The following is a 23,130-nucleotide window of genomic DNA, read 5'->3' on the forward strand; positions in this document are numbered from 1 at the left end:
ATACAGTACCATCCAAAAGTCCCAGTCCAACATTAGGTTTGTTGGTTTAGTAAAGTTCTAATGTCCACACATATGCATTTCTCTATCTCTGCCTTAAGATCCAATCTGGATATATGCAAAGTATGTATACAGCAGTAAAAACAAATGTTTCAGGGAAAAAACAGCTTCTATAAACCAAAGTGGTCGTATTTAGAGTGACCTCACTTCGTACTCATAATGTCTTTAACCATTTGTTCAGACAGTAGGAGATTTATGGCATTAATTTTCTAGTGTTTTATACCGGGTTTCATTCAATACATGTCATGTTTCTAACTGTTTGTGGGGCTTCTTGCCATGGGGTCAGAGGTCACACGAAATAGTGACATTTAGTGGACAGTAAAAATAGTGAAATGAGTTCTAAATGGTGACCTTTAGAATCCATGTAGTTCAGTTTTTTGGGTTTCTTTTAATGCTGTACTCATATTCCCTTTATTTTCTTGTTTTATCCATAGAATGAGAAATAAATATGCATGCTCATTTCAACGCTGAAAAAACAACAAACCTGCAGGTGGCCTATACACATAACTATATACTTCACATGTAAAAAGGCTATGTATAATTTTTGTCGCATTACAAGGTCAAAAAGTAAATTGTGCAACTAGAGAAGTTAAGGATTAGAGATAAAGCATGGTCTGTTACCTCCACAGCATCTTTCTCTGTGCTGATATTTTTCCCTGTCAATAATCTGAAATGCAAAAAGAGATATTCATTGTGTCAACACAGAAAATGAGGACCTTAACATGGGAAACAAAAGTCCTACTGAAGGATTCAAAGAAATCTGACACAACCTAACACAAACAAGTTTTCTAATAACTTTTTAACTTTATGATCTTTAGAGACCACAAAGGAACTGTACACACAGGAGAACAGAAAAAAACAGGCTGAACCTTGAATGTGACACAGTAACTCCACTAGATGGTGCAATTCAACAGTTTAGTAAATCGCACATAAACCAGTGCAAATCAGGTGAAAGCTCATCATCTACTTAAAATTAACTTTTAAGCAACAGCAAACAAAACATGGAAATCAATAGAGTTTCATTAAAAGAACAAACGAACATGTACTCACTCAGCCTCAAACTGATTTGGAGTTATAATATCAGCAACAGGAACCACCTTGTTCTTGTAGACCGGATACAGATTTTGAGGGACATACTGTGGAAGAAGGCAGCCATATTTACATCAAATACACAAACACACACTAAGAGACACCTAAAGCACTAACTGTACAGAAACACAAAGTCAAAGCCTTTTCAGTTTCTTTTTGTCTTTGTTTTACTGTTTATAAATTATGCACAGAGATAAAATACAATCAAGAGATCTGAAATGACATGTCTGAACAGTGTAATATATACATAGCACACAGGCACACACAGTGAGTCACTGTGTATATGACATGGAGCTCACAATAATCCATGTGTCACTGAGAAATGAGCCTTGTTACACACCCCCAGAACACAGACACACAAACAGCACACACATAAAGATAAAAGCACACACAGGGATGAGAACTAAATCCTCCCACGCACATTGAAAGCTCCAAATCCTTGTAAAACTGGATCTAATGTAAACAGTAGTGAAGGAAGACATAGCAGCTGACAAAGATGCAGTATGTGAAGATAACAATGTCAATAATCTCACCATAGATCCGTGATCACCGAGGACAGGGTCACACACTGAAACAACAAACACAGAGTCCAAGCAGTAAAGCTCTGGCTAGTAACATATTTCATAAATGTAGCAGCAATAGGAGGCATGAAAGTGGATTTACAGATGCAAACATAGCTAAGAAAACATCAAAACCCACAAAAAAGCATGACTACATCTTCAAAAGACCCTGCTAATCATCTGTCCTGAGTCTCATTTTTACAAATGGCCAGGCAAAGGCTGTATCTACATGAGAGGGCGACACATTGTTTGTTTGTGGACATCAACAAGAACTTTACTTGCAGTCAGAAATCTTTTTAGACACCCTTTGGTAAGCCCTTCACAATAACTACCACTGTTCAATAATCTATTAGCAGTGGTAACTAGATACAGGAGCCCTGTCGAGACTTCACAACATGTGAAAATGCTGGAACAGTGCATTAAGAACCTGGACGTACAACAGCTTAACATTGACAGTAGGGCCTAGCCAAGCAAGTAACAGGGTGAGAAAGCACTGTGCAGCAATACTTATCATTTGATATCTGTTTGTAAAAATTAATTTAGCAGCAACCATAATAGCTCAAATTGTAGGTCTAAGCAAGTACTTTAACATGCCATTAAGGAATAATAACCAAATATTTAATAAAAACATGAATTTATCATCATTGATGAAGGAAAAATATACAGCAGTTATTCAAAGTTTTGAAAAAATACCAGAAAGTGCTGTTGCTCAAGGAAAGTGCAAATATTTAGCATACCACACTCTCCCTAATATACGAGAGTACATTATATCCAAAAAATGAAACTGATATCATTCTTATTTCAGTTTTAAAAGACATGAATTCATGGTAACTGAGTGAGAATCCAAAAAAGTAACGGAGTGAGGTGTTCATTCAGATAAAATTATCAGTCTTTGGTGACATATTTTATTACTATATTTAATCCACATTTTTCTGCAGTTTTTTTTTATAATAAATAACATTCAAAATCATTATAATATTTGATTATTATGCTATAAGATTAGACACAGGCATGTATTTTGAACATATTTATTTACACATTGCTATTTACATTCTGAATTGATGCTGTATACTTTCATTTACAACCTTTACTGTTCTTTATTTACACTGTATTCTATTTACATTTTTCTTATATATCCAGTTGTAATTCCAGGACAAACTAAATAAACACAGTTTTAGAAACTACAGATATATGTCTTTCATGCTGAGTAATCAAAAATATTGTTTTAGAGAAAAAATAAATTGACCCTGATGTTCACTTTCACTTGGCCAGGCCCAGTAGTGACATATATACATATCCAGACCTCCCTTCACACACTGTTAATGCTGTGCCAGTGCTGTAGATGGCACCCTCCTCTATCATTCTGTATTAGGGGTAAATGTCAACTGTGTAGTTTGGATAGTTTTTTGGTGGTTCTGAGTGCAGGACGCTGCAACAGCACTTTTACCAAATTGTCTGAGGAAAAATGTTGTTTTGGTGGAGCATGTGTGTAAGAGGAAGCACCTCACAGTATTGAAGTGACTATAAAACAAACCAATCCTACCAAACAAAAGGACACGTAAAAAGGAGTCATTTTGAGGGATCGATGCAGCTCGGAGGTTATTCTTTCATGCAGCGAGGAGAACTTTCAAAGCAATACTGCACAAATGGTGGAAGGAGAATGACAATCTTGCCTCTGCACATTGGAAATATTCAGCCATATATTCCAGCAGAACCAGACAAGTGGGGAGTTATATTTTTTAAGTTTTCCACTTTGTAGTTTCAACAGTGTAAAAGAGCTCACTTGCTGTATATGAATCTACAACAGCAGATTTATTTACAGAATTACTGAGAATTTTGGAGGTTCCTGACAGACCTCAAACAAAGATATAACAGCTCAATATGCATGCATATTGTATATGAATATTATTTATTTTAATTACAGTATCTGACTATTTGACTGGATTTTCTCATTACTGTATGACATTATATCTGTTAATAGTAGTAGTATCTGTAGTCATTTCTAAAAAAGAAAATAACAAAATAATTTTGGAATATTAAGTGTCAAATATCAGAGGAGTAGTCAGAAAGGACAACAATGTATGTGTGAGCTACACCTACAAAATAAAATGATTAGAAAAAAAACTCCTTGGTTTAAGCCCAGATGAGATGCTGACTAAACTTAGCTATCTTACTGTATAGTTAGGAATCATAAAAAATAATATGTCTCTGTCTTGCATAGATTAGTGGTGTTCATTGATGTAGTATAATGTATTTTAAAAGGTACAACGACCTAATATCAGTTCAAACTATAGTCATTTATGAATATCACTGGTCTACAAGTAAAATGCACATTACAATACATTCACTTTTCAGGTTCTTTCTAGTGGAACATTTATAAATCCATTGCATAAATGTACATAAACCAACATAAAGTGTAATAACACACCATCATATATGTTGAAAACATGAGCTAACCAGCACTTATGTCATTTGTTTTCTGATTCATCTTATTAAAGTATGTAAAATTTAGTGCATTTAATGTCTGAAGCAGATATTTTCTAAAAAAAAAAAATGTAGAAGAGTGTATTCAATCTTCTTTGTTGTTGGCTAACAATAATGCCCTAGCTAACCAACATTAATGTATTACCTTGGAGAAAACAAAGATTTATTTTTATTGATTACATTAACGCTAATTATATTGAGAATGTAGCTGTCACATACATATACTGTTGTCCTTCCTGTCTACTCTCTGACGTGTTTAGAGCTTTTATTGAAGAGATTGCCATTCCTCCTTTTGGTTATCGCTCTCTAATATCATGGAATATGCCATAGATTATTCGCCAAAAGCCTGAGAGACTCTTAATGTAAACCTGTACTGTGTGAGAGTGTGGGTGCTTGAAAAGGATGGGTATTTTTGTGTTTGTCTTAATGGAAAATGTGTTGCATTATTGTTATATTTATCATTTATTCTTTGAGCCTGGGCCCCTCAAAGAGCTTTCAGCTTCCCAGGGTGTCCCATTTCACATAACAGAAATTACACTTGGTTCTTTTAATAGATATGTGAATAAAAAAATGAAATATTACGATGTATGCATATAATGTATGTTGAACAGGTTTGTGCCCTTTTGACAGACACACAGTCAGCAGTTCTCCACACAGCACTTTCCACCCACAATAATAAAAACACTTGCATAAAGACAAACAAATTATACACATTAAAACCTGGTTGCTTCTTATTTTTAGGAATGGCAGTAGACCTTCACAAACACATTTTCTACAGGCTAATCTGCTACAGTCATGATTAGAGTGACTCTTATTGGAGCAACATGAGATGAAGCTCCTCCTTAAGGAGAACGCTGTATCATCTACCGGTTTCACATGAAGCAACATGAAGCTACTTCATACAATTTAGAGTTAATCTCCAGAGTTATACCATGAAATGTTTCAGATACTATAAAATGACTTCTTTGGTCTTATTGGGGGATATTACTTGTGTTTCGCTGTTATAGAGTAATTCATATATTATGTGAACAAATTCTACAATAATTATATTCAGTTTGAAAGGGATCACTCTGCAAATCAGTTCTCCTCCAACTCTACAGCTACGCAGAGCAGCTCATTGTTTAGTTTTACAGCAACACATTGCAGTCTCATGAACCCTGTTCCCAGCACAAGCACGCAGCTGTTCTCGACAAAAAAAGCTCAGATGGACCCACTCTAGTCTAAACTATTGGTCTAGCATCAAGAGACAGGAAGAACAAGTAAATATAAGACTGGCAGAGGGAGACAGAAAGATTACACCAAGTGAATGTGAATTAAATGTTTTTTCTTAACTTTTTTACAATACTTTACTCACCTTTCTCAAAACCATGTCCATTTCTTAACAACTCTTTACAGTGTGCTTTACAAATAGACATCTGAACACATCAGTAAATCTCACACTTACTCAAATGGACTCATATTATATCATCTGCTCCCTACCAACAGACTAGTGTGCCACTCAATATGCAATGGACTACAAAACACAGATTACTTCAAGCATTGTAAAATACCCATACCGGTGTTACCTTAACTAAAAACCAGGCCTCAGTAACAAGCTGTTCCTCTAATAATAGCTGGTTCGAGGTCAACACGAACAAATAAAAGACAGTCCTCAAATACAGGCTAGGTAAAAAAAAAATAATGCGGATAAACTACTGGTGCCTGCCACGTAATATGCTTCTACTTTAGCACGATGTCCACTTCTAAAAGTTTAATATAACACATTACTACAACACAGCTATTTTCAACACTTTGATTTGAATCACTGCAGGTGTGTGTTACATTTCAGCAAAGTTGTCACTTGTAGAAACTTGCAAGTACAACGGGCAGGCAAAGTTTACCAAATAAAATCTCTGTTAAGCAATAAAAATGCCTATATGCAGGAGGGCTTTTATTTTGAAATGGTGAAGGAATGGCTGCATAAGAAGGCAGTGCATTATAGTACTTCTAATATTAAAAGGGGGGAGAGGATCAAAACAAGGCTTCATAATAAATACAACCATTTTTACAGAGGAACATTTCAAACAGATTTAATCAGAAACAAAGTACAGACTCTAATAAAATTCTCCTCTATAGTATCTCCTGCAGCTGAGGTAAGTAAAAGCTGCAGCTACTATTTATGGAATATGGAGTTATGTTTGTCTGTATCCTTTATTTCACCACAGTAACACTGATAGTAAGATCGATATTATAATGTCAAATAAAAAAAGACAACCAGGAACGCTGCTCTGTTTCAAATGTTCTGTGGTGTATTACATCGCAAGAGAAAATGTGCAGTCCTAATGCTGATCCATGGTGTTCTCCATGTTTTGGGTCAATTTTTTTTATGAATTTCACATTTACTGAACATTCTCCTTAGTTTAACTTTTGACAACAAACTACCTTCTTAAAATGACACACTTCTTCTGGTTATCATTTTAACACACCAGTTCCTTTGTGTAATTTACATCCTTGAAATCCTCTATACTCTGGAACAAACAGTATTCTTTTTTTTCCCTAAACATTAACATTTTGATCAAATGTTTTTTTCCACATTCAAAAATAAAGTGGTTAGTATAACAGGTTTCTAGACTAAATAACTTCAACATAATCACAACATTTTGAGTACTGAAAACTTACCATACACCAGGTTGGGGTTGGCTCTCTTTAACTCCTGAACAATGTCCACTACCATCTCCAAAAAGGATGTGTCTCTGGTATACCCTGAAAGCAACACACACACACACACACACACACACACACACACAGAGAAACAAACCATTCAAATAATGAAATCTTTTGCTATATGACGCCATGCACATTTTGTCAGTTTGGTTGCACACATTTCCTTGTTTTTAATTTTACTGTGTACATGTCCTTTGTATACATCCTGTATTACCTTGAATATATCCTTTATATGTTGCATATATTTCTATTTGTGGTATAGAGTTGGCCTTCTGCATATTTCAGTATTTCTTTGTAGTTTTGAATACTGTCAATATTTTTCAGTATAATTTTTGTATGACTGTTTTTATATACAGGCTTTCTTTTTGCACTTAGAGTCTGCTGCTAAACAGAACACAGCTGCTATAATGATTTCATTGTTCCTGTAACAGTGACAATAAAGGTCTATTCTATTCTATTCTATTCTATTCTATTGTTGGTACAAAATTCTGCAACAGTTTATACAGAAGCACTCAAGGTGAATAGATGTAGAGGAACTAATGCAGGAATGAATGAGAGTAAACATTCGCAGACAGTAGGTAACAGCTGTGCTTGTGTCTGTTCACAACTGTTTTTCAGTGCTGCTGTAATTTTGAGCAGTGCTAGTGAAGGTTAAAAGTGGGGTACCCACCTGTTAAAACATAGTCATAGTGGTGCACGTTGTTCAGTTTGATTCCTTCATAAAGGACATGGAGCTCATCTGCTGTCAACACCTGACCCTTCCAATGGGAATAACCTGCAGAGAGGAGGCAAAGAGAAAATGTGTTTTCTAAGTCACTATCTTAAACACTTTTTCTGTTGTAGAGGTACTTCAGTGCAAATGAACCAGTAAACATACTGTTACAAACACCAACCGAAATACATGCAGAGACACATCACAGTAAAGAACCTTTCTACTTGACTGGTGCCTTATTTCAGAATCACAGTGTCCCATTTCATGTTAAAAATAAACCGTAAATGTGCAGTTTTAGAGATGAAGACCAGTCAAAATTTATTTACACTATGTACATATACAAAGCCTCATACTAAGAGCTTTTTGCTCAAACCCTAGAGACCCTAAACTTCTACTCTGGCCATTCACAGAGTAGTGCCTTGTAACTTCAGCCAATAATGCATCAAGAATTTTGCAGGGATGAAAGAAAGTGCTGGTTGTCATTGGGGAAAGATAACTGGAGCTCATTGGTAACAACGCAATTCTGAACTAAGACTAAAAACTATAAATAGGAAGCTTTCAGTTGTTAAAGAACCGTGTGTCTGTTTCCCCAGTGGTTTATAGAAATAAAGACTGGGTTTTTCCTGCACAGAAAATTAAGAGGTGGCCACCTCTAAATAGGTGAATTTTTGTTGTCTGTAATAACAGAAAACATACTGCAAGGATGTGGTTCCACTGTCATTTTGTTTTTTTTACCAAGAAGAAAAATGAATATATGGGTGTAGGATTTACAGGGTTCACCAGACTGATCACTTCCTTCTTCAAGATCTCCAGTGAATGTAGCTCTGTCTAAACTGACGGGTGGAGATAAGATTATGGTACACCAAAAACCAGTGGCTACATTAGTCAATTTATAGCAATATAAAAACAATTCTAATGATAATTGATGTAAAAATCCATTGGATTTAGCACAGTGACACTATTGTTATCAAGTTGCTGATGTAGGACACTTTAATTTGACACAACCTGTTATAATGACAAATGTCAGTACACCCAGTCTGAATAAATCCAACTGGTTTCAGCTTCTACAACAGACTGGCCCGGCCAAACCGGAAATCAACCAAATTGCAGATAAAACACTATTGGAATTAATGCATATATTCAGCTGTTACTCATGCACTGCCAACTGCTACATAATGTGGCGCAGCTGTGTAGTGGTTTGCACTTCCACCTCACTGCTAGACTGGTTCTGGGTTCGGTGTTCAGTTTACCTGTTCTCTCAACTTTCCGCGAGCATTAAAAACAGGTACATATACCTGTAGGTTAATTCTCCTGTCAGTGCCCTTAACCACAGACCTGGAGTTGGTCCCAGAGTGCCTTCGATGACAGTTCACTGCCCCTAATGTAGACTATGTGCTAATGCTAAAGCTAATGCTAGGCACTGTGTATCAGACATGAGTGTGTAAAAATGGCTAAAATGCAGAGACTGAATTTCACTATGAGGAAATTGAGTTAACCTTTAACCTTAAAAATCTCTACTCTGAACTCCAAAACTTCCATTCCTGGATGAAAGTTACAGAAACTGGTATCAGTTTTGACTCCTACTTATCAGTAACACCTAAAACGCCTTATTTGTCCCCCTGAATTGTGTTTGTAAATGAACAGTTTGAAAAGGAACCGACCGCATAAGTTCAGCTTGAGAAGTAAAAAAAAAAAAACAAAAAAAGAAGAAGAAAAAAAGATGACAAACTGTGAGAAAATACTGTAAATATGGTCTTCAAGAAGTAATAGCACATACACATTCTCTCACAGGAGCACAGATCAGCAGATACAGTTTCTGGACAGCTGCGACAAGATGGAAGAACGGGGGCAATAACAGGACAGACCCCTCAACATTCACACCTACACGGTCAGCGTGTATTTGTGAAGGCGTGCATTGTGTGTTTGAACATCTGCACATGTGCATTTGGGGGTGGATGTATATGTTCAGTATGGATAGATGTACATTTCTGTGACGCGAATGCTAAAGTAAGCATGTGTTAGTGCGCGTCTCTCTGCATATGACATGTTTGCTGCAGGCTGATGATGTCGCAGCTCCAGGTGAGTCACAGCCAGGTCACGTGGTGGGGGGTTCTGGTTGCTAAGCAACAAGCCGGGAGAAAGCCAAAGGGGCTAAAGAAAGAGAGATGAGCATTCAGAGAGCTGTGTGTGTGAGGGAGAGAGAATGAAGGCAGGCCCACAGATAAGAGCAGCTTCTGTCGTCATCACTCGCTGCTGTCGCAATTCACAACGACTGCTGCTGTTTACTGCTGCGTCCTGTCGCTCTCTCTCTGTACCCTCTGTCCTTCTCTTCATCACTGGCTGTCTGTCTCTCCGATTCATTTTTTTGGCTGCCTCTCCAACTCTACATTCATTCTGTGTCCCTCCAGCTATCCTCTTTTTTCAGTTCCGCACATCTTCAAAATGTCACACCAGATTACATGCTCTCCTTGAAGAAATTGCAGATGTTAGTTTCCAGTACACAAAGAGCTAATTAAATATTTTGTCATTTAAAGGTCTTTTAAAGACACAAGTTACACCACAGACTTGAAGATCTGGCTTCAGCAAAAACAATATTTTTCTTCTTGACATTGCCTTTAGCTATACCACTGTCTGCTCCGTACACTGAGATAACAACAAAATGAATCAGGAATTTATGATGAGAAAACCACTCCAGTCTAGCTCACACTTACTGAATTGAATTAATATGGAGTGTTTAAGTGTAGTTGGACCTTGTTTCACTTGGACCTTCCTGGAACCTTGACCAGGTTTGTCTTTTGACAACATCATAACCTTCTATATAATTTAAAACTGACTGCTTCATTGTCGAAGGAACTCACCAGTGAAAAGCTAAACCCTCATACTCTATGTTCAGTTTTTGCAAACAAATGCAGAGCATCACCTGCAATGAGCTGTGCTAGTAAATCAAATATATCTAAGCAAACATACTGTAACGTTTGTAGCATTAAAGCTATTTTCTGGTGTTTGTTCCAACAAAAAAAATTATATTTATGCCAGAATGATTTTCAGAGATGTTCACGGTAAGATTTAGGGGGTTTTAGCAAATGGAATAGAATATTCATAGAAGGAGGTTTTACTGTCTGGGTTGAAGTTGTTTGTCTCTACAGAGTCCACCACATTCTGTCACTATGTTCATATAATAGTAAACCACCTGTGTGCAGCTCCTTCGACTCTGACCAATTCAGAAGACTACATATAAATGTAGATGACCTATCATTTCATGCTCTTAGAGGAAAGTGAAGCCGCTTTTCAAAGCTTCTGTGTGGAGACACTGAGGAGAACAGCAGTCACATCCAGGTTGTATCTGACTAAATCTGACAGTTGGTAATTAGAGGTGTCAGTCACGTATTTAACCCCCCTACCTGTCTAAAAACACCTGTGATCAGCCAAAATCTGTAACATGGGGTAGATTTTCCACAGCCTAAAAACACAGACTAGAAGTATATGGAGAACTTTTAATGTCTTCTCAGGCAACTAAAATGACAGAATGCTTAAAATTGATTGTGGAATTCTTTCCTTAAAAATGATCAAGAATTTTGGTAATGCATTAAGATTCATTACCATCGCCTGCTATATCACAGTGTGGACTGAGATTTTTGTAATTACTACCTTTACAGCTCAACGCCACTAGATATTACACACTGAACTTTGAAATGCCATCTCATGTACGCTGCTTAACCAAAAATGTTGCCACCTAGATTTAACTAAGCAAATAGGAGCTTGCCATTGGATAATTCTGTTGTGTAATTAATAAGGTCAGCTGACTGCCTACATTTAAAGAACATATTTTCCATCAGTGGATTGTTTTCTTTTCTAATGGCATGGACAAATCCCAAGATGACAATGCCAGGATCCATTGGTGTTAATCAGTTCTTTGATACCTCATGCTTCGTCAACCACACTTTCATTTTTACACATGGATTGGCCACCACATAGTCCAGACCTGAACCCCAGTGAGAATGTCTGGGATGTGATGGAGCACACTTCACACAGTAATAACTAATTTAGCTTGAAAAATTAACATAGGAGGTTACCTCAGTGAAATCATTGAAATCATTAAAACCAAGAACAATTCACAATCACATCCATTCGCTATTTTCACATTGTAAAGACAATAGTTTACACCTAATGGGGAATGGGTTTTCTGTAAATAAAAGCTTCGAAAACAAGTTGACCTCTTAGCATACATCCGAATAGGTCACACCCAAATTACAGCACTTGATCCTTCTTTCCCTCTGGTGCTACTGCTGTAAAGTACCATGCTCGCCTACACATCCTATACCTACAATTATGCTCACCCTCAGCCTGCAACATCAAAAACACAACACTGTGAAACATCATCCATCTCAATAACCAACGAAATGGCAAAGCTGACACAAAACCTGGCTGCTTTCAATCAGCCTGCCTCACCAGTTTAGAAACTCTACCATAAATCAGGCTTTGAGCAGCTTGCTGACCTTTTCTTGCTTGAAACTGATTGCACCTGATCTACAGACAATTATAGGGAGCAGGCTGTGATTACTTGTATTAGATCTAATTAAAACTGGATAACCATGACATGAGGTGGCCTACAGTGAGATGTACATTTAACAATCAACAAAAACAATGGTGAAAGAACAGAAAAGGAAACCTCTACATGCCACTGTTTAGAAGAGGACCTGAAATGAGTCCCATTGAACTGCTAAAACCACATTTTCTTCAGCAGTCTTCACAGATAGTACATGATGTTTCTAAGAGGAAATTTGATAACCACGAAAACAAACTCTTGCTGCCTTTCAGATATGTTATGAGAATAGTTTGCATATCAATGGGACCTTTGATGGTTGGATTAGTTTACAAGCCAAAAACAAAAACAAGATCGCTGTGGCTGTTAGCGTATGACACTGTTTAGGATAAACTCTGCCATAATTATAATACTGACCCTAATAGGAGAGTGCTCATTGTATTCACTGGGAAGCAACAGGCAGCAGCTGTGCAGATGTGTTTGTTTTCACAGCGCTCAGCTGATTCACTCTTCATGTTCACTTTGTGTGATTAATGCAAGCCAATACAAACCACCAGTGCAAGACAGATTACTCATTCATGGGACTGCAAATTAGATCCAAATATTACGATATGACACTAAAGGGATGATTGCAGACACCACTTCTGGGCGAGTCGGTAAAAAGTTCAATTGTCAATCTATATAATCACAAAACTGCAACAGAGCTGTAGGAAATGTGCTGTGTTTTACAAAGTATGGAGCGTTCCACAAATACAGTAAATGTAAAATTTATTTAACAGCTCACGATGCATCATGGCATTTAGCCTAGCAACACTGCTTAGCTAGACAACGTGTTCACAGCTCTTTATAGTGATTCTTCAGAGTCTGTACAGTCTGTGTTGTCAATAGCTGCACTAAAGACATGTTTTAAATCAACCAAACAAGGTCAGAACTAGCACAATTTAGTCTGAACCGTGGATCAACCAATAACTAATTTAGCAAAGACAATAACATCACATAATAATTTAATACCTACATAAGCATCATGATCGAACTCATTCATATAGAAGAAACGCTGCCATTTCAGCAGCAAACTCCATTCCTTACATTTAGCTTGTATAATTTGTGTCTAAAAGTTGTTCCTTAAAGGCTCTCATCCCATCTTGTTACTTTATGACACTTTGACCCCGTGGCATTAGTTTTACTCACTATAGCCACATTCACACAGAGATCCCAGAAAAAAGGTGAGATGGTGATCTTACCTTTTTTCCACCATTGACCGATTTCCACAGCCAAGCCAAAGGAGTAACAGAAGTGAGACAGGCTGGACTTTTACACAACGGACCTGCATTCCAGAATCAAAGGGGCGGTGACGCAGCATATAGTGTGACGTATAACTTGCGTTTCGGAAATACCCTGAGCATAGTGGTGTTGCTAACCTCTCCAGAGTCAGCCCATCTTTCACCATTCCACAAATGTTAGCATCAATAGTGTCCTCTGCGTTAAGTGACAGCAGCTCACGGATCTCGGCGTCTCCCCAGTTCAACATCTTTCTGGTCGTGTTGATATGTTTGTTTATTGTACATGGCCCATGCTCATTTTTAATCCCCCTGGCATGGGGATCACACACGCAACACATCATCAAAACGTCACATGTTGGTTGCGGAATGAGAGGTGGTCCTTTTACATAGCGCTCCAGAATCATGATTCCACCTTTATCGTGGCTCTGTTACTACCCTCAGAGGCATCACAAAGCTGCGAAAAAGATGGGACCAAATGATTCTACCATTTCATTTACACAGACGTCGTTCCGGAATAAAGGTGAAATATTCCTGTAACAGAAGTGCTGTGCAAAAGGGGCTGATGATACACCAGCAGAGTGACTCCTTACTCCCTCTAGTGGTCACATAAATCCCTCAGCGTAAATGGATACAGTTCATATCTCTACAATCCAAGACATTTATGTCTTTGGCAGAACTTCACAGCTCTTTATTCAAAACACTCCAATTACAATTTCAGGTAATTTCTTAAAAACATTTTAAATCAGAAATACTACATAAAGCCCCTCTATGTTAAAGTCAAATGGATCAGTTGTAAAGGTGGTGGATTGTCTCTCATCTACTATGAATGACGACACATTAAAAAGACATATTCCCTCAGTTTTCCTCAAAATGTGACCAGCACTAAACACAAATTTCTCACTGATGGAAAAAAAATTAATAATAATAACAATAATAATAATATGTAGTGTATGAATGGATTTCATCACCTTGCAGCTGCTTTCTTGTTTGAGAGCCTCTGCTGCGTTGTCCCATGAAGTCACTGACCTCCTCCAAACTTGACTCACTAACAGTCGCTGTCGACTCATCAGCCTTAACAACAACTGTCTCTATAAACTCTCGCTAACACCTCATCACGACACCACAGGCTTCGACTGACTCATAAACACCCACACCAACTAAATGAAGGCTGCACACACACACACATACAAAAATGTTTCTGCATCAGCTTTATACTCTCACACAGAAAGAAATATGCAATTTCATCGATTTACCTGTATGGTTGGAGAACTGGACAGAGTTGATAGAGTCCACCTCAAACCCTAAAACCTGGAAGCAGAGGAGCAAAGGGGAGAAATAAGGATTCAGACTTTCAAAGTGGACAGTTATATGTATTTGAAATATGGTTAGTTGTTAAAAAAAAAAAATTATAGATAGATAGATAGATAGATAGATAGATAGATAGATAGATAGATAGATAGATAGATAGATAGATAGATAGATAGATAGATAGATAGATAGATAGATAGATAGATAGATAGATAGAATATACACTTTATCCAATGCTCTTTTTATCAATACAAGTAAAGAAAAGAAAGAAGAAAAGAAAAGAAAAGAAAAGAAAGAAGAAAAGAAAAGAGAAGAAAAGAAAAGAAAAGAAAAGAAAAGAAAAGAAAAGAAAAGAAAAGAAAAGAAAAGAAAAGAAAAGAAAAGAAAAGAAAAGAAAAGAATTATATGAAAAGAACACATGAGTAAGTTTACTTTCTATCTCTAGTAGATAGATATCACACATCTTCCTGGTCTTGAGGCTGCAGTACACAAACAAGACTAAAGTTTTTCTATAAAACAAATAAATCAAAACAGAATTGCAATTATTAACCACAGAAAACATGAAAAATGACTCTTATTGTGTCAAAATACATGTGCATGTACTGTAAACTAATGAAAATTTGATAAATTTACACACCCCTCAATCTTGATTGTTATCATGCACATGGAAATAAAATCAATACCATTAAAAACCAAATCTACGTGTCCTAGATGTATGGAAAGACATATAATAAAGAGTCTCTTCTTTATTTTGCCATCAAAAACAGAGCAAGAGAGACTCATGACTCAACCATGTGCAGTCAATTTTTATCTGAATGACTTTAATTGGGATAAAGCAGGGAGCAGGCACAATGAATGAGTTCTTTGTTCTTTTCAATTGACTGGAACTTTGAGATAATAAAGAATCTGCACAGAGAGAAAGAGGAGGCAGTGATTCCCCAGATATTAACTTTGACCTTGGAAATGTTTGTCGATGCTCCTGCTGTTGCCGTCAGACTAGCAAAAAATGTTCACTATCAAGTGTGTGGCAAACAGAAAATAGAAGGGCTGGCCAAGGGAAGGTTAACACCTAGATCGACCAACTAATTAAAAATCACCAAGACTTATATATTTTGAAAGTACATTACGTCTAGTGTCCAGCACAAGTTTAATTTTTTAGAAAAATGTTTTAAAAATACTTGGATGGCATTATATTCAGCATAAATTTATGTTTGCATTCTTTGTCAGTGCAATTCAAGGCATAACTCTGATCCTCATCTATTGGACCTATATTATATAGAGATAGACCAATATATCGGGCCGTTACATTGATTTTTTTCAATATCGGCCATCAGCCTTAATTTTTTTTGAAAGCCAATATCTGAACAGCAGTAAAAATGTTATAAAATATTTGATCAGACACCTGTGTGGGCAGCACTTGAAGTTCAATAAATGTTAAAAGAGTACAGTGCGTACATGTATTAAAAATTTCATTTATATTGCTGCATAAAAATCTTAATTGGCTGTTTCAATTATATATTATGTTTAATGTGCTTAAAAAAAAAAATCGCCCTTAAATATCAGTTTCAAAAATCAGCTGTAGATATCAGCCAACCAAATTTTTTTTTAAAAATCAGCATTGGCCTTAAAAAACCATATCGGTCGACCTCTAATATTATACTTATGATAAGTTCTAAGATTAATTTAAAAACCTTTTGCTACTCTTTTTACAGTGGTTACAAATATCTAATAAAGTGAGATAAATATATGTTACAATATATTAAATTACTTTATTAAGGCATTTGACTTTGTAGATATTATATGTGCAATGTATATACTAATAAATATGCTGAATATTCTATTGAAACTTGGAATTATTCTCCCTTGTCCATCCATTACCATAATGGCTGTGTCCATCCGTCACCAAAACACTTTGCAAAACTCTTATTATTTTATAAAGTGATAAATTATAAAGTTTTATAAAGTGGTCAAAAGGGGTTTTTACTATTTTTAAGCCACAAAATTAGGTTCAAACATCTTTTTTCAATCACACATCTCATTTCACACTACTCCCTGCAAAATGAGGTATCATTCATCTTTCTACCATAAATAGTTGTGAAAGGGCAAATGTAGTAAGGCTGTCCATCTGTTACCGCTTGGCCTGCCCCTAAAGCATCTCATCTCTTTATTCAACATATGCATCTAATCTTTGTTAACACCAACTTGTCTTCAAGTCAACATTCATTTAGAACTTGGCAAGTCCAGCATAAAGGCAAACAACATCGAAGCCCAGTACAGGCTAAAGATTTGTGACAAGAGGAGCTGCTACTTGCAACACTTTCCATTATAGAACAATACAACAAGACGAGACTGTGACCGTTTCATTAGCAACAACTCTATGTATGCTGTGTACATGTGTTCTAAATGCAGAACTCCCAGCCTTATGTTGTGGCTCGATATAAATAGTGTCCTAAACTATGAATGAGAAGGGTGATAGTAAGGTATCGACTACAACTGTATTTCTGTGATTTCATGAAAGTGTGAGGTGATTCCTGGAGAACTGCTGTGCTTTAGAGAAGTTAGTGTCACCTCTAATAAGAAGAAAGAACTGAGAAGGAATTTTCCAAGGAAACAGCTGATAGTAAAATTGCTTTTCATGGTAACAGGTGAGCTATAGACTATAAAAATGAAGAAAAACAAATAAAATGTAGTTAGCCTGCAAGCTTAATTGATTTTAAATTGAAATCGGATTATTTAATTAGGATGATGTTTAAAAAAGGGTAACCGTCAAATCGAATTTCATCTCCCTCGTGTCTCCAGGTCCCGCATCTCCGGGCTACCGTAGGCTCCTCCTTTTAACTGTGAGAGTGGTCTCCACAGTCTTTGGTCTCCACACACCAGTACACAAATGGTATTTGCTAAGGAGAGTGAGAAGTTTGTGGCTAAAAATAGCAAGAGCAAGTCAGTTGTGTGGAATTGGTACAGCTTCGAAGTTTCTGATGAAGACCAAACCATTCCTCACTGCAAACTCTGTCTGAAGGCGGTATCAGTCAAAGACAGCAGCATAACCGACTAATTTCAGCACCTCAAACATCATCACAGGCCAGAGTGGGAGCAGTGTGTTGCATTCCAGGTTCCAGGTCAGTTCACACATCTGCGGTGATCTAAAACGGTTTCATTAACAGTTTTATGTTAAAGCACAAAATAACATCGTAACATGGCTGTGGTATCAGATTGTGACAAAGCTATTCAGCTGTCCTGTGTGAGGTTACCTTAGGACACCTGGAATTTAGCAGATGTAGGTCCAGTGGTGCTATTCGTACCGTCACCCAAAAACAGCTTATGATGGTACAGAGTTTTATATGCAACTTTTTGGATTCTTGAAAATACAGGTGACAAAGAAGGAGGAAGTAGAACCATGTCATTTTCACTGGAACCATGAGATCAATACATACCCAACAAACACTGCACTTTCATAGATACAACTATCTATGAAAGGGTTTTCCTCAGGTTACTGAAGGGAAATTTCTCTTAATTTAATTATTGCAATATATAGCCTAGACAATAGCTACTAGCGCACAGGAACTAGTCAACTGGAATACTTCTGCCATTGGTGAATAATTTCAGCAGCAGTCTTCTGTCTATCTGCATATTTCTATTTTCAATTCTTACTACATTAAACCACAGCAACCTCCAAGCTGCAACTACAAGCTGAAAATAGCACATTTATACAGACATACATTTTTTTTGATGTTGTGTTTTAGTCATTATAATAAAACAGCCCACTTGCCCTTTGTGCAAATGTTCCATTAAAATAATTTCTCTACAAACACAATTTTATAAGATGCTGTCACTGCACCCCTGAACATAACCCAATTCAATGTGATTAGATTACTTCAAAGTGTGTCAATTTTCTTGCTGTGGGGTAGGCACAACAATGCAGTGCAAATACCAGGGCTCACTAAGTTACTGCAGGTAGTTGATTCCTTCTGGAATCACTTCTGAGCTCATCATCTATGACAGCTGTAAAGTTTGGATACCTGACATTTTTTTGTCTTTATTTTCAGCAATGAAGACATCACTAGGGAGATGCTCTGACCCCATTTTTATCCACAACATTCCCCATTCCTCATCAAACGGCTTTACACAACTTAACCAGTTTAATGCAGACTAGCCAAATGCTTTTACTGTTGACAAACTCCAAAACGTCAGTGGAAAAAGACATCTCTGACAAACAAAACCATAACAGAATACTCTTTTAAAGCACATATTTACACTGGTACTCAGTCTAAATGAAAATAATTTAAATGTGTAAGGCAAATTCGGACATGACTCACAGATAACTTATAATCAGCAATAAATATTCCTTGTGTTAAGAGCTGTACCTTGCTTGCTACCTAGTGCTTCCTTAAACCAGAAACAATTTTTTTTGGGCCAGAGCAGAAGCAAAGCAATAAACATAATTTTTAGCTTTTAGGCTGCATCGACAAACTAATTAGCAAAATGTGTCTAATTTACACACATTTTGGTTGATGCAATTAAAAAAAAGGCTGGAGGCTGAAGCTAATGATTCTCTTTGCTGTTGCTAACTCTTTTAGAAATGATAAATGTGACAGTTTGGTTTAAAAACAGTCTTTATGAACACAGGAACAACCTATCCGTTGCATGTTCCTTTGGCAAAGGAGGAGGCAAACTGTATTTATGGCCTACTGATGTACATGGGGCTAAGAATGTGTTATTTAGGTCACATCCTTTCTCGGTCTATTCATAAACCTCAAGTCACTGACACAGATAGACTGTTTACAAAGCTGAGTGGAAAATAATTCCATCACTGTCAAATGTGGGTTTTATTACATTTATTGCATATTTATTTAGATGGTGTTTTGAGGAAACACTTCAACTACTTTTGGTTTATTCCAAATGAAGAATCCTGTCTTAAAGCTTACCAGTGTTTGGGTAATTAACATATGTCACAGAACATGCTGAGTCAATAAAAATTATATTTATTTACTGCATCATGACTGAGCAGCCAGTGCCCCTCAGCTGTGGGCTAATGCCTCTACAACTACTGTTAACTCACACAGATATCTGTCACTCCATATATTATTAAATACTGAATACTACTCTTTGTGTCTTTTATGTACATTATTTTATTCCTAATACTGAGATGTGTTGCAACCCGGAGGTCAATTTATCAACTGCTTCTGGATAAGGTTGGGTAATGTCTCATATATCTTATAATTAAGGGTGGCAGCTATGGATTAAATAATTGTCAATTTGTATATCAACTATTTTTTGTCTTTAAATAGACTTACAATTGTCATAAAATGGTGAAATATTCTGGTTTCCAAAGCCACCGATGTCACCTTCAAATTCCTTGTTTGGTCAAAAACCGCAAAGATATTCAGTTTACACTCATATTGAAGGAAGGGAGCCAGAAAATATTCACAACTGAAAGGATGGAATGAGCAAATTTTGACTTTTTCATCCTGAAAACATTAAAACGATGACTGATTATTAAAATAACTGATACATTTAGTACTTGACAGCTAATCAAAAGTAATAAATAACAAAGGGCTATTTTTTAAGGTTGTGACACTTTAACAAACACATTTAATACAAACAGTCAAAGAGATTTTACGGGGAAGAATTGCATCATGGGTTTTGGCCAGGCCAACGAGTGTATGTCAGTTTAGAGTGACTTCAATAAGTGATCCGCTTTAACCTGCAGGGGTTTGTGTAATATGTTTCGCTGGCACTGTAATGTCTTTGTTGTACTTTTTGTGCCTTTGCCTCACAAATGAAAAATTAAGCCTTTTCAGAAAACAAATTTAAATTTCAACTTATTAACCATGCCTACAGTCTACAGAAAAAATAATAGCAAACACACCTGTTAATACCCAACCATGTAAACCTTTTTATATTTTGTTTCATATAAAATCAGTCCACCTCTTGCATACAATCTATGATCATCTTCATTCTCTTACAGTTTTACAGTTTAATCTAATAATTTCAGCTCTATATCTAGTAAATATTTTAATAGTAGAAATGAGCATTAAATACACACTGTTCTTGGAAAAATCAATCCTCCAGGGATTTATTCCCCTCTGAAGGATACTTCTGGTATCTGCATCAGTTTCTAAAACTGAACTCCAAATAATAGTGACTTGGTGATTCGAAACAATTTAGACACTGACTGACATCTCTGTTTTGACATTTAAACACAGAGATTCCCTCTTGGGTACTGCAGGATGGTGACGCAAACGACTGTAAAACCCAATGTCAGCAAATATCGACAATGCTCAAGGGTCCTATAGCAAAACTCTTGCCACATTTTTGGTTTCTGAGAAAGATTTTTTGTTTCTGATCCCTGTACATATTCAGTGTTAAGAAGAGAAGTATGTAGTATGTCTCTCAGTCAAGACAATTTGAAGATTACTAACTGCTTGACACTGATCATAGCTGTTCTTTTTCATCATATTACAGTCTAAAAGGACCTAAATCAGTGCACCAGAGATCAGCTCTCGAGTGTAGTTCCTATCTGAAAACTGACTCTGTTCATTTAAGCTTTAAGGCAGCTTGTCTCCATCCTCAATGACATCATCAGGAGGAATCCTATGGTGACCAATCAGGATCTTGCTTCCTCATCCCGCCGTCTCCTGGCTGTTGAAAGCATCGGACTGGAAGAGGGATGCCCTACCCGCTCACTGACATCATCATGTTATCTTATCCCCTATCCCCCACACCAGTGAATCATGCTTATTAGTCTGAAATGTTACAGTGCATTCATTCACGCCTTTCTTCTGACTTGTCTAAATTACTACACTGCAATACATGTCTCTGGCCACAAATCTTGGCAATGGCTCATTTACATATTGGCTTATCATTGTTGATTCCTGCAATTAATGTCTATCTCTAAATTGATCGAACACACAAGCTTCAAGGTAAAATCCTCCCTACATTTACAGTTCATTAGAGCTGCATTAGTGAGACAGAGCTACACAAGTAATTGAATTGCAACCATAGTATTTACGACTGCTATTATACATTCACAAAAAAAGGCTGCAATTTAATTAAATAAAAAACGACAGCGTATGGCCACAAGACTGCCCAGTGTGTGCACTGGGAGAAACAGATACCAAAGAGCATGCAAGTGCTGAACTGCTGACCAAGCGTTCATGATAAAGATAAGGGATGACGTTGAAGCAGTATTTGTATGGAAACTGCAAATCCAACAGTAGATATCCTCAAAGTTTAGATGGGGTTGTCGGGTTTTACCCTTTTTCACAAGCTTAAGACACAAGACATGAGATGTCGGATATGGATTAAACGGCGGAAGACCTCACTGACAGCTGAAGCTTCTAAGATAAACAGAAAATCCTATATTTGCTCTAATGTAAGATGTTTATAGGTAGATTTGCTGTAAATTTGCCTTTATGAGATCCAATGTGTGGATATGGGAGCAATAACCATATGCACTTTAAACAAACAGAAAAGCAGGACAATGTTATCTGAATTTGGCTTAGACAAACCAAAAACAGACAATGGAAGGTATGAAAAGATAACTACCCATTATCACAAAAAACATAATACCTGTCTGCTCTACAAGAGCATTATGTATTGTTCTTTAGCACATTTGTCATTCACAATACTCCATGAAGAAAGTAGGCCTATATTGTGAATGTAATTTTCAAATGAATGTTGTAAGTCTTTCTGTCTACTTCTTTATGAAATTTCAGTGATTTGTGTTATTGCTCAATGATATGCTGCTTTAAGTCCCTAATATTTATTAACATTTAGCTCTATTTTCTTGTTTTGGGACAATGTATAATAATAAACTCACATATTGCAATAATCTATTAAAAACATACAGCCAATACTACTCTAACAAGTTAGTCTGCTGTTTTAACGTCTAATCCTCGCCAACAGCAAATACCATGTTATCTTAAGTTTACAAAGGTTTTAAGAGAAATATTGATTTATTCATATAAATAAAATAAAGATCCATACATTGACATTTAATGTCATTCCTGAACAGGAGAGAATATGAACTAAGAAGTCATAAGATCAATGATCCACCTGAACACAAATAAACAGCAATTAAAGGGGTTCACTGGTGTATTTTCATTATTTTTTCCCCATTCAAACCCAATGGCTACCCACCAGATAGATAACATGACACACACCAATCTACACACCATTCCTATAGTGAGACGCAGCTGCAGACTGGATGTAGATATGTCTGCAGATGTGCTTATACTAACCGGACAAAATGTACACATTGTAAAAAAAAAAAAAATAAGGGGGTTAGGATCAGGATTACCAAAGATTTGTAATGAGACAAATCATCACTTGTAAATGCTTATAACACCCTGATCTGAAACCCAGCCATTTCAGAGCGATGCTGTTGATAGG

General features: G+C 36.6%; 1 protein-coding gene across 2 annotated transcripts in view; it reads right to left on the reverse strand.

Annotated features, from left to right (window-relative positions):
• The window catches only part of pdxkb (pyridoxal (pyridoxine, vitamin B6) kinase b), a 38,406-nt gene that overhangs the window by 9,863 nt on the left and 5,413 nt on the right, over positions 1-23,130 (reverse strand). For both annotated transcript variants that reach the window (XR_003937429.1, XM_030155347.1), the window contains exons 2-7: positions 14,682-14,736; positions 7,564-7,668; positions 6,849-6,932; positions 1,680-1,714; positions 1,108-1,193; positions 679-724 (exon numbers count right to left, since the gene is read on the reverse strand). Coding sequence is in view for 1 of the 2 variants with exons in the window: in XM_030155347.1 (XP_030011207.1) it covers positions 679-724; positions 1,108-1,193; positions 1,680-1,714; positions 6,849-6,932; positions 7,564-7,668; positions 14,682-14,736 (411 nt within the window). In the remaining variant the exon portion in view is untranslated. The remainder of the gene's footprint in view (positions 1-678; positions 725-1,107; positions 1,194-1,679; positions 1,715-6,848; positions 6,933-7,563; positions 7,669-14,681; positions 14,737-23,130) is intronic.

This window comes from Sphaeramia orbicularis, chromosome 15 (assembly GCF_902148855.1).
Source record: "Sphaeramia orbicularis chromosome 15, fSphaOr1.1, whole genome shotgun sequence".
Lineage (NCBI taxonomy): Eukaryota > Metazoa > Chordata > Actinopteri > Kurtiformes > Apogonidae > Sphaeramia > Sphaeramia orbicularis.